At 41.0% G+C, this 12,165-nt stretch overlaps 1 protein-coding gene across 1 annotated transcript; it reads right to left on the reverse strand.

Annotated features, from left to right (window-relative positions):
• Positions 1 to 201: 201 nt before the first annotated feature.
• Positions 202 to 11,252, reverse strand: LOC309333227 (large ribosomal subunit protein eL8-like). Its single transcript, XM_081846653.1, has 8 exons — positions 11,218 to 11,252; positions 10,839 to 10,959; positions 5,608 to 5,757; positions 4,775 to 4,915; positions 4,172 to 4,251; positions 1,693 to 1,823; positions 964 to 1,033; positions 202 to 364 (listed from the first exon to the last, which is right to left on the reverse strand). Exons 1-8 carry the CDS (start codon positions 11,218 to 11,220, stop codon positions 260 to 262), a joined length of 801 nt encoding a protein of 266 aa, XP_081702779.1. The 5' UTR covers positions 11,221 to 11,252; the 3' UTR covers positions 202 to 259.
• Positions 11,253 to 12,165: the final 913 nt, after the last annotated feature.

A 12,165-nucleotide genomic window follows, 5' to 3' on the forward strand; every position in this document is an offset into this window, starting at 1 on the left:
GATAAGCTTCTAGGGTGTTCATTACTGGCACAAATCTTAAATTCTCTCCCCTTGGGAGGGAAAATGGAGAAAGGAACGCTGGAATAATTTCTTCTTAGGTGCTATGGAATCCCCCTTTACTAGACAAGGCTACCATAAGACATAACTGACAGAACACCACACTCTAATCACTAAAAACTTACAGAAAACAACTGGAACACATTTTGTTTGCAGTATTTTATTTTTATGGGAATAACTTCTTGAGGCAAATCGGATACATCTATCCAAGTTTAGTGGCCAGTTCTTTAGCCTTGGCTTTTTCAAGCTTAGCAATGCGGGCAACTGACTTCGGCCCCAGAAGATTGCCGCCCCAGTGACGACGAATCTGGAAGGAAAAAAGATTGCTCACATGTCAAAGTGACTTACAAAACTTACAATTAAAATTTAGATTAAATGGTATAATTTTTTTGAGGATTTAACATTCACAGCAATAACCTGAATGTCGGCTTTTAAGTACAAATTAGATGCAAAAACTACTACTGGAACAGAGACTCAAATCAACTCCACTTCATACATTACAGCTGTGCTCTAACAAGTAGTAACAGTTCCAAACATTGTAGTACTATAGACACAGACTCTGGAATATTGCTAACAGGCTGTGTAACTCTATGGTGGCTCAAGTCCTTTTCTTTTCTCCTGTGGGCATTTTTAGATTCTCAATCCTGTTATCTTGTCCAAAATATTTTTAGATGCTACCAGCTCAGTGGGTCAACATGATACTGCTGTTCACTCACATTATTTCTGCTACATGAGGGAATTCTCTACACAGGGCTGGAATGAATTTTCATATTGGAGGCTGCTAGCAAGCCATTCCTGATTTCAGCAAGCTGGACAGTGGTCATGCCACTGCAAGGGAGGGGGGGCACTTTCCCAAAGCTGACAAATTAGTCAATATACCCACAGATCCTATAGGTACAATCTTACCTCATCGTATCTCTCATTGTAGTTGGTCTTGACAGCTTCCACGAGTTTAGCTAGAGCTCCCTTGTCCTCGCTGCAAAGGAGAAGACAGATTCAACAAGCCAGCAATTGAGTTTGAGTTCTCCAAGTAGATTACAATTTGAAATACTGCTTTAAGTGCCACTTTTCAGGGCAACGTTCTCTTAAAAGTTCATTTAGCTTCAGCAGTTGTGTTCATTCAATGACATTAGACACAAAGCAGACCCCTACAAATGACTAACAAGTCCCTTAATTTCTAAGGGTTGCATCCAATTTAGTCCTACTCAGAGTAGACACACTGAAATTAGTGGCTTCAAGTTAGGCATGTTCATTATTTTCAATGGGTCGGCTCTGAGTAAGACTCAATCCAATGGTTTGAACGTAACACCCATTATGGTCCACTTTAGGGTGAACCTCTAAGTAAAAACACAGTTTGATGCCACACTAAGCTAGCAGCAATAATGCCAACTTTTAAGCTTTACATGCAGTCAATGCCCTGCAGGCCTGGGGTCATGCAGTAGTTACCAATATGGGAACCAACTGCTCAGCTGGCACGTGAACTTAGCATTTCCAGATGCGGAAGGAGGAAAGGCTGCAGCTTTAACAGCTGTTTAGCTTGTGGTTAAAGGTGTAACTGCCCCAAACCATACCAACCTCTTCGGTTTCTTCATTTGAATTAGAAAATAGGTGAAAAATGTTTTCAGGGCTACTTACGGATTAACCTGAGTGAAGGCAACACAGGTACAGGTCTTTCGGTGGACAAGGCAGCCCAGCCTTGCCTTGCCTTTGATGATGCAATAGGGCACTCCCATTTTTCTGCACAAGGCAGGCAAGAAAACTACCAGCTGGATCAGAGAGGGGAGAAGAAATAAATGCTTTAAAGCTGGCGGTCGTTCAGTTTTTAATACTGTAGGAATTAGGAACTGTGGCCCTCCAGACTTTACTGGACTCCTAACTCCCATCAGCCCCAGTGGTTAGGGATGATGGGAACAGGAGTCTAACAACAGGGCTGTCCCCATCTCTGCTTTCCAACAAGGGCTCTGGCAATTGCTCAGGGTTAAAAAGCTCGTACGATTTTGCTCTTCAGATAGGGGTCAGTGTTGAATGGTCTCTTTAAATTTGAAGGTTCATTATTGTTCCACAAGATGTGTATTTCTTTAAGGGCCAGAGCAAATAATGTGACCTAGTTTTATAGCTGTGAAGCAGTATAGCAGGTGCTGTTAAGTTATGTTAATTAAGCTGTTGGGTATAGTATATAAAGAGCAGCACCTAGCTCTCTCAGTACCCTGGTGGATGGGTTGTTGGTTGGTTCATGCTTACTGATATATTATAATTAATGTAAAAGGAGTTTTTGATTTTGTTATTAAAACCTAGCAAGTTATTTTGCATTCCTTGTAATGTGTGGTCTCCCCAGCACGCCTTCTGCAGTGCAACTAATCTGCAAATAGCCAACAGTCAGGTGAAGAAATTCAAGCACCATTGCAAAAGCCATACCCTGCTCTATAAAGAGTCAAATGGCAGAAGGATATTTCCAAGTTTGTCGGGGGGGGGGCACAAAAGGCCAAGGATTAAACATAAGACACTTACAGATATAAAAGAAAGAGGCGGGTTTGCCCTGCCAGACTTTAAACTGTACTATGATGCTGCGTGTTTGGTGTGGATTAGGGACTGGATAAAACTGGAAAAGGAAGAAGCACTACATTTGGAAGACCATGATAACAGATTTGGATGGCATGCATATTTATGGTATGGGAAACGGAAAGTCCACAAAGGATTTTATAATCATATAATCAGGAGATCATTAATGAGGGTGTGGGAGAGATAAAAAAGACCTATTAGAACAAAAAACACCCTGGTGGTCATCACCAATAGAAGCTTCGTTGCTCAAACCGCTTGGCAAAAAGGGGAAGTGGCCTACATACAGAGATTTGTTGAGGATCAAGAAGGAAAATGGAAATTAAAAAATTATGAGGATCAAGAAGGAAAATGGAAATTAAAAGATTATGAAAAAATAAAAGATCATTTTCAGAGTTGGTTACACTACAGACAATTACATGAGATGTACAAAGAAGATAACAAGAAAGGGTTCAGTATACAACTTCTAGATTTCAAAAGGACGTTATAGAAGAAGTGAAGCTGTTGAAGAAAACCTATAGTATTTTGCTAGAATGGGAAACAAAAGATGAGGAGGTCAATTTGGTCATGATCAAAAGGGCACAAGATATAGGACATAAGATACAATTTGAGGACTGGGAAAAATTGTGGAAAGTAAATTTGAAATTTACAGATTGTTCTCTTTTGAAAGAAAATTATATGAAAATGATGTATAGATGGTATATTACACCAGTACAGATATTGTAGAGAAGTTAAATTTTTGGGGGAAATGATAAGCAATGAATTGAAAAAAATGTTTAAAACGACATTTGTAAAAAAAAAACCAGAAGCATTTCTGTTAGGGACTGTAGGACAAGACCTGCCAAGAAAAACAAAGAACCTATTTATGTATGCTACAACAGCAGCAAGAGTCTTGATAGAACAAGGATGGAAGAACGAGGAAATCCCAACGAAAGAACAGTGGCAAGAAAAATTGATGAGTTACGCAGAGCTGGCTAAATTGACATACAAATTGCGGGACAAAGACAACTGTGACTTTAAGGAAGAATGGGAGCTTTTTACAAATTATCTAAAGACAACAAAATGAACTGGACTCCTTGGCAGGTTTTCAATAAACATACACAAATTTATTGGTTGATAACAGGGTAGATAATGTAAGGATATGTATAATTTCATAACATGCAGAGAATAATATGTGCTGAGACATCTGAGGGAAGTCTCGGGGGTGGGGAAAAAGGGGGGAAATAATGAATATGATATGTTTTGATAATTTGTTATGTTGAAATTGTTAATAATTTTTGTTTAAAAAAAGAGCCAAGTTTGAAAATTTGTTAACAGGACTCTGATGTTTTCCAAAGTAAGTTGTACAGCCAAGCACATTTCAACAGTAACCATAGTGACCTGGCAACATTAAGAATTATCTAGAGCAGGAGTGGGTGACCATTTTGTTCAAGCTAAGGAAAGAAACAGCAGAAAACACCCATACAAGAATGCAGTGGCTGCTATTCATTTAAAAAACCACTTAGCAGCATAAATCTGAGCTTTTGGGTACAAGACCCCAATTCTTGCACCTCCTTACCTCAACAGGGTCTACATCGTGTGCGATCACCACCAGCTGTGCATTCTTGTTCTCCACCAGAGTTGTAACGGTGTTGACACCTGCAGAAAAAGCCAGTTAACTTGAGTGTGCTACAAAAGTTTTTTTTCCCAGGCAAAAATAAAGAAATCCAAAGCTCCCTGTCTGTGGAAAAGCACAGTGGCTCAAGTGGTGTTAACAAAGCACCAAGCTGCCAGCTTTTCCTAGCCATGTCAAGGACTAGCAGAGGAAGGGCCTGCTACTGCTCAGGGTTAAAAAGTTCTATGTTATGCTCTTCAGTCTGCAGTTCAGGTGAAGAAATTCATACATCATCGCGGTAGCCAGTGTGATGCAGTGGTTACCTGGGCGAAACCAGGGTTCAAACCGCAACTCAACCATGGAGCTCACTGGGCAACCTTGGGCCAGTCACTGTATTTCAACCCAGCCTATCCTACAGGGTTGTTTGCAAGGGTAAAATGAAGAGGGGGAGAACCATCTACGCGATCTTGAACTTTTTGGATATAAACACAATAAATAAATATGGCTAGTTGTCCAAGCTTTCATTCAACCAGGTTTAAATGTATAAATATAAAGTAGGAAGGTTACCTGCTCTGAGCACAGGAGGCCTCTTGGTAGGGACGTCGCCTTTCCCTGCAGCCTTTTGCTCTGCACGGGCCCACAGCCTCTGCTCCTTCTCTTGCTTCGTCTCAGGCCTGTATTTGTGGGCCAATTTCAGAAGCTGAGTAGCTGTGGAAGACAATTGGAACCGTTCAGAGGAAAGCCTCTCTCTTAAACATCATGTTCCCGTTATCCCCCTCCCCTAAAGGACATGACTTTTGTGCATCAGTGATCTTGGTGGTTGGGAGTCATCAAGGAAGTTCAGATAGCAAATATTTTGCTAGCATCATCTGCACACAAAGGAAAACCCTTCCTTACTACAAAAAGGTAAAGGGACCCCTGACCATTAGGTCCAGTCGTGGACGACTCTGGGGTTGCGGTTCTCATCTCGCTTTATTGGCCGAGGGAGCCGGCGTACAGCTTCCAGGTCATGTGGCCAGCATGACTAAGCCGCTTCTGGCGAACCAGAGCAGCACATGGAAATGCTGTTTACCTTCCCGCTGGAGCAGTATCTACTTGCATTTCGTGCTTTCGAACTGCTAGGTTGGCAGGAGCAGGGACTGAGCAACGGGAGCTCACCCCATCATGGGGATTTGAACCTTCTGATTGGCAAGCCCAAGGCTCTGTGGTTTAACCCACAGCGCCACCCGCGTCCCTACCTTTTTTACTATAGCACTGTGTAAAACTAGTTCTCTCACACTTGCCTCTTTCCAGCAAACTCCCAAAACATGGGGTGCACATTCAATTCAAGGAATCTGAGCAGCTACCCCACCTCCTTCTGCAACTCCACCTTAGAGCCAAGGAAAGGAGCCGGCCTTCACCTGTCTGACGGTCCAATGCTTGAGTGAACTGGTTAACTGCTGGAGGCACCTTCAACCTTTTGTAAAGGATGGCTCTTTGGCGCTGAAGTCGGATATAACGAGGCCATTTCACAAAGCGAGTCAGGTCCCGTTTGGGCTGAATGTCCTGCCCTGAAAGGCAAAATGACAACTCAAAATAATTGCTTCCTTAGCAATTACTGGTTATCCTTTTGTATACATGGTTTTCAGCCCAGAGCAAAGGTGGCAGGAGCATCAGCGATCTTGGTGGAGAAGATTGTCAGCAGCATCACTCTGATAGCAAATATTCTTTTGCATCATTTGCTCACAGCCCAGAGAAGCTTGGTCTTCCAAAACATAGTGGAAACACCAGGCCCTTCTAAATGCCTGCCAAAAAGTTTGCTATTACATAAATCCTAATTTAGATAGAAATACACTGATAAAGAAAACATATTTAGCGAGACAAGCAATTAAGAAATATATGATAGATTTAAATTTAAAAGATCTGTGGAAACTAATGCACCCTACCAAAGGAGAATTCACTTTCTTATCACCAGTGCATCAGAATTTCTTTCAATAAGACCAATTTTTAGCATCATCCTCAATAATCAAATCCACAATGTGTATCAGATCACAGCGCAGTAATCTTGAAATGTGAATTTAGTAAAACAGCCGAGGTAAAAAAATGGGGTATTTAGAGAGGTTAAAAGCAACAAAAAAGGCTTTTATGGGTATGTTCGTAGTAAAAGGAAGAACAAAGAAACAGTGGGGTCACTCAGAGGAGAAGATGGTGAAATGCAAACAGGGGACACAGAAAGGGCTGAACTCCTCAATGCCTTCTTTGCCTCAGTCTTCTCTGATAAAGAAAACAATGCCCGACCTGAAGAATTTGGAGCAAATGATTCAGCAGAGGAAACACAGCCCAGAATAACTAAGGAGATAGTACAAGAATACTTGGCTAGTTTAGATGTATTCAAGTCTCCAGGGCCAGATGAACTGCATCCAAGAGTATTAAAAGAACTGGCAGGTGTGATCTCAGAACCACTGGCAGTCATCTTTGAGAATTCCTGGAGAACAGGCGAAGTCCCGGCAGACTGGAGGAGGGCAAATGTTGTCCCTATTTTCAAAAAGGGGAAAAGAGAGGACCCAAATAATTACCGCCCAGTCAGTCTGACATCAATACCAGGGAAGATTCTGGAGCAGATCATTAAGCAAACAGTTTGTGAGCACCTAGAAAGGAATACTGTGATCACCAATAGTCAGCATGGATTTCTGAAAAATAAGTCGTGTCAGACTAACCTGATCTCGTTTTTTGACAGAATTACAAGCCTGGTAGATGAAGGGAACGCAGTGGATGTAGCCTACCTTGATTTCAGCAAGGCATTTGACAAGGTGCCCCATGATATTCTTGTAAAGAAGCTGGTAAAATGCGGTCTTGACTATGCTACCACTCAGTGGATTTGTAACTGGCTGACTGACCGAACCCAAAGGGTGCTCATCAATGGTTCCTCTTCATCCTGGAGAAGAGTGACTAGTGGGGTGCCACAGGGTTCTGTCTTGGGCCCGGTCTTATTCAACATCTTTATCAACGACTTGGATGATGGACTCAAGGGCATTCTGATCTAATCTGCAGATGACACCAAACTGGGAGGGGTGGCTAACACCCCAGAGGACAGGATCACACTTCAAAACGACCTGGACAGATTAGAGAACTGGGCCAAAACAAACAAGATGAATTTTAATAGGGAGAAATGTAAAGTATTGCACTTGGGCAAAAAAAATGAGAGGCACAAATACAAGATGGGTGACACCTGGCTTGAGAGCAGTACATGTGAAAAGGATCTAGGAGTCTTGGTTGACCACAAACTTGACATGAGCCAAAAGTGTGACGCGGCAGCTAAAAAAGCCAATGCAATTCTGGGCTGCATCAATAGGAGTATTGCATCTAGATCAAGGGAAGTAATAGTGCCACTGTATTCTGCTCTGGTCAGACCTCACCTGGAGTACTGTGTCCAGTTCTGGGCACCACAGTTCAAGAAAGACACTGACAAACTGGAACGTGTCCAGAGGAGGGCAACCAAAATGGTCAAAGGCCTGGAAACGATGCCTTATGAAGAACGGCTAAGGGAGCTGGGCATGTTTAGCCTGGAGAAGAGGAGGTTAAGGGGTGATATGATAGCCATGTTCAAATATATAAAAGGATGTCACATAGAGGAGGGAGAAAGGTTGTTTTCTGCTGCTCCAGAGAACCGGACACGGAGCAATGGTTCCAAACTACAAGAAAAAAGATTCCACCTAAACATTAGGAAGAACTTCCTGACAGTAAGAGCTGTTCGACAGTGGAATTTGCTGCCAAGGTGTGTGGTGGAGTCTCCTTCTTTGGAGGTCTTTAAGCAGAGGCTTGACAACCATATGTTAGGAGTGCTCTGATGGTGTTTCCTGCTTGGCAGGGGGTTGGACTCGATGGACTCGATGGCCCTTGTGGTCTCTTCCAACTCTATGATTCTATGATTCTAAATGTTTCCCTTCTTAATGATGAAGGATTTATACAACATATGTGAACAGAAACTATATAATATTTTGATTCTAATTCTGCAACAGCTTCTGCAAGACCATTTGAATGGGAAGCATATAAAATGTATATGTGTGGCCGAATTATTACATATTCCTCTGATAAAAACAAATTAAAGAATAAAAAGGGGAAAATGTTAAAAGAGGAACTTAAGGACCTTTGAACACAAATGATTGGAAGTCCAACCACTATATTGTACAAGGAAATACCAAAAAATGAATTAAATAATATAGTAGCTCAGGAAATATGAGTGACCAGACTGGTTTCATAAAAACAAGACAAGCCGCAGATAGTATTAGACTAGTGGTGGACTTGATACATTTAATAAAAATAATTTATATCATTATATCATTTATATCATTACAATTATATCATTTTAATTATATCATTAGAAACTGAGAAGGCTTTCAACAAAATTTATAGACTACACAGAAGCAGCTTTAATAAGTTTGGATTTCCGCTGGATTTTATAAAATGGATTAAAATACTGTACGTTTCAACCACATCTAGAGTTAAGGTAAATGGCATTATATCTGCTCTGTTTCAATTGGCCCAAGGAACCAGAGAAGGGTGTCCACTTTCATGTTTGCTTTTTAATAGGTTTAGAACCCCTGGCAACATTTTGAGATTTACGTAGTTCTCAACTCAGTTAAATACAAATTAGTGTTATTTGCAGATGATATTTTGGCAAGGTATCAAGACACACTATTAATTGTTCCAAATAGGAACTGAGATGCCAGTAGGTGAAAATTTAATCACACACCTAATTAAGCAAAATCAAATTTCTACCAAATCTATTTAATTTGGGTGTGTTAATACCAAGAGATATAACGTAACTAGTAACAATTAATATAAATAACATCTAGACATCAATAGTTAGGGTTATTAAGCCTTACCCTTTAGAGAAGGATGAATGCCCTAAAAATGAATATTATTCCCAGATTTATCTATATTCTGAGAGGACTTCCAGTTTTTTATATCTGGGTCATATTTCCAAAAGATAAACTCTTTGTTTAGGAAATGCCTTTGGGGCTCAAAAATACAAATAATACCTTTGCAGAAAATGCAATTACTAATTAAAGAAAGTGGATTTGGAATTCTGAATTATACCACCAGGCATATTTACTGACAAATATTATTGGAAACCTGTTGATGGTCTTAATGGGCTGGGCAGTATCAGGATCAAAATATTTGGAAGTTCAAATGACTCTTGAAACAATTAAGTCAGCTAGAAAGATATGGAATGTATTAGCCAATAAAAATAAATTTGACCCATTTTCACATGCAAAACACTCTCTGGAAAAAACGTGGTAATATAGAAAAGCTGCATAGGAGAAGGGTATTGACCTTGGACAAACCAACTGATAGATGAGGAAGATTAATTTTATACATATAATGCATTAAGAGAGAAATACCATCTACCATTTGCGGCCCAATGACAATACCTGTAGTTACAGCATCTTTTAATAATTCTGTTTGGTCCAGTGGTCTTCTCAGCTTGAGACACCTAAAATACTGGGTCAATTGGATAATTCATTTGAAACTAAGAAGCCAGTGATTACTTTTTAGATATTTAGTATCAATAAATAAATTTGATATGCAGAGTTTAAAAAATGATTGGAATAAGGTATGTCCACTATTATGCAGACCTTGGGGAAATGTTTAAGCTTCAATATCAAACGCACCAATGAATCTTAAATTAAGACTTAAGGAGCAGAAAATATTATTCACAATCTATTGGACTCCCTTACGCTTGTATAAGAAAGTGCTATCTAATGTAGCCTTTTGCTAGAGTTGTAATATGGATAATGCTTTTTTGATACACATACTTTTACAATGTCTCACACTTTAAGTTTTGCGATTGATTCAGACGGGCATATTCTTTTGAACGATATACAGTACCCCTGTACCTATTGTATGGAAAGTGACAATGGGACAGCAAAAATAGATTCTACATGCCCTAATGGTGGATAAGGGACCAATGAACTAGAAGAAGAGTTATAATTCTCCATAATCAATAGCTTGATAACATGGTAATATTAGCAAAATATGAACAACCACTTATAGATGCACTTTCTTTGGATAAATATATTTGGGACGAGTTTATACAGAAAATACTAGGTTATTGATAAACATATTTGTAACAGAATATTAAGGCTATACATTAGTCTTAATATGTACGGAAACCTAATTGAGTATTTTTTATTTTAATTCTCGTTCATATTTTCCTTTTCTAATCATTTTTTTAAAAAATGAAATTCTTCCAATGAAATATCAATTAAAAATTGCTACTCCCTAAGGCCTATGCAGGCATTTAAGAGTAGATCCCTCCTCAATGATCAACTGATGCTTGCTTTAAATTATTTTGCTTTTAACTTGCTTTTCAAAAATGATTTTACTGTATGGTTTTATACTGTTGCAAAACCTCAGCGATATATTTCTAGGATACAGAATCATATAAATACTTGTTATAAATAGACAAATAAATAGTCACTGGTCAAAATGCAACAAAACCAGCAGTATTCCCCATGCACATGTATTTTAGAGACAGGCGTGTATTTCCCACTTCCTGTGAAACGCCTATTCAGTATAGGCTCCTTGATGGATCAACAGGGCTGCAGAGACCCATCATTCCAATCCCCAATTCCTTTTTCCAACTCACCGATGCCGAAGTTCTTGGGCCTTTTCTCAAAGAGAGGATTTGCAACCTTCTTGGCCTCCTGTTTCTTGACCACAGCAGGGGCCGGAGCCACCTTCTTCCCCTTGGCCTTCTTCCCCTTGGGCTGCGTAAGTTCAAAGAACGATTCAGTGAATTCCCTACCAAAAGCGGGCGAGCCGCACACACATCGGAGGCCTGCACCAGACCCGGGCCCCCAAGCCGGTTCCCCATTTCATCCGCTCTCCCCAATACAAGGCGCCAAGGATTCGCCCGGGTGTCCCGTGCCTCCCCTGCCAGAAGAAGCCCAACCATTTGCCCGTTTAGAGGACCGATGGCGGCGGATTGAGAGTCCGCCGCTACAACAACAGCCACAACAACTCACCATTTTGGCTTCAGCTTCGAAAAGGAAAGGGCAGGAAGCTCGGGGTAATATATTTAAGAGCCGCTGAGCGGGCTTTAGAAATCCGCGGAGCGGAAGTAAACTCTATAGTTATACGTCTATGGTCGTTGTGGCTTTTCACCGTAGAGATGCAAAGCTACAGAAGGCCGCTCCTCATCCATAGAGAATCCTGGTCCGTGACTAGAGCGTAATCGGTTTATGGCCGATGACAGTATCAAAGCGAGCATGCGGCTGCAAACCACACCTGCGCACGAAAGCAGGCATGAGGAATTCCCCAGTCAGCGTAGGGTTCACTTCCCACATTTATGGAACGCTCTTTCTAAGGGAGGGCTTTAAGGTCCCAGATTAAATCCCTGACATTTCCAAGTAGAGCTGGGAGATTCCCTGTCTCCATTCATGGAGAGCTGATGTCAGACAGTATATACAATACTGACAGCATACCCTCCAACATTTCTCTGATGAAAATAGGGGCATCCCATTCCATAATTATAATTTTATTATTTATACCTGATACATCTTACTGGGTTGCCCCAGCCACTATGGGCAGCTTCCAACATTTATAAAACATAATAAAACAGTAAACATTGAAAAACTGCCTTCAGATGACTCGGGGTGGGATAACTCCACACCCTCCAACTTTTCTCAAATGAAAATAGGGACAACCTAATGAAAGTGGAGGGACGCGGGTGGCGCTGTGGGTTAAACCACAGAGCCTAGGACTTCAGCTCCCGTTGCTCGGTCCCTGCTCCTGCCAACCTAGCAGTTCGAAAGCACGTCAAAGTGCAAGTAGATAAATAGGTACCGCTCCAGTGGGAAGGTAAACGGCGTTTCCATGTGCTGCTCTGGTTCGCCAGAAGCGGCTTAGTCATGCTGGCCACATGACCCGGAAGCTGTACACCGGCTCCCTCGGCCAATAAAGCGAGATAAGCG

This window comes from Podarcis erhardii (assembly GCF_964252035.2).
Source record: "Podarcis erhardii genome assembly, chromosome: W".
In the NCBI taxonomy this organism is placed as follows: domain Eukaryota; kingdom Metazoa; phylum Chordata; class Lepidosauria; order Squamata; family Lacertidae; genus Podarcis; species Podarcis erhardii.

Excerpts from the sequence above, each read along its gene's own strand:
- LOC309333227 (XM_081846653.1), bottom strand. Across the intron at positions 5,758-10,838 it reads GCCCAAGAACTTCGGCATCG|GGCAGGACATTCAGCCCAAA; the intron begins GTGAGTTGGAAA and ends TTTGCCTTTCAG. Across the intron at positions 1,034-1,692 it reads GCCTTCACTCAGGTTAATCC|CGAGGACAAGGGAGCTCTAG; the intron begins GTAAGTAGCCCT and ends TCTCCTTTGCAG.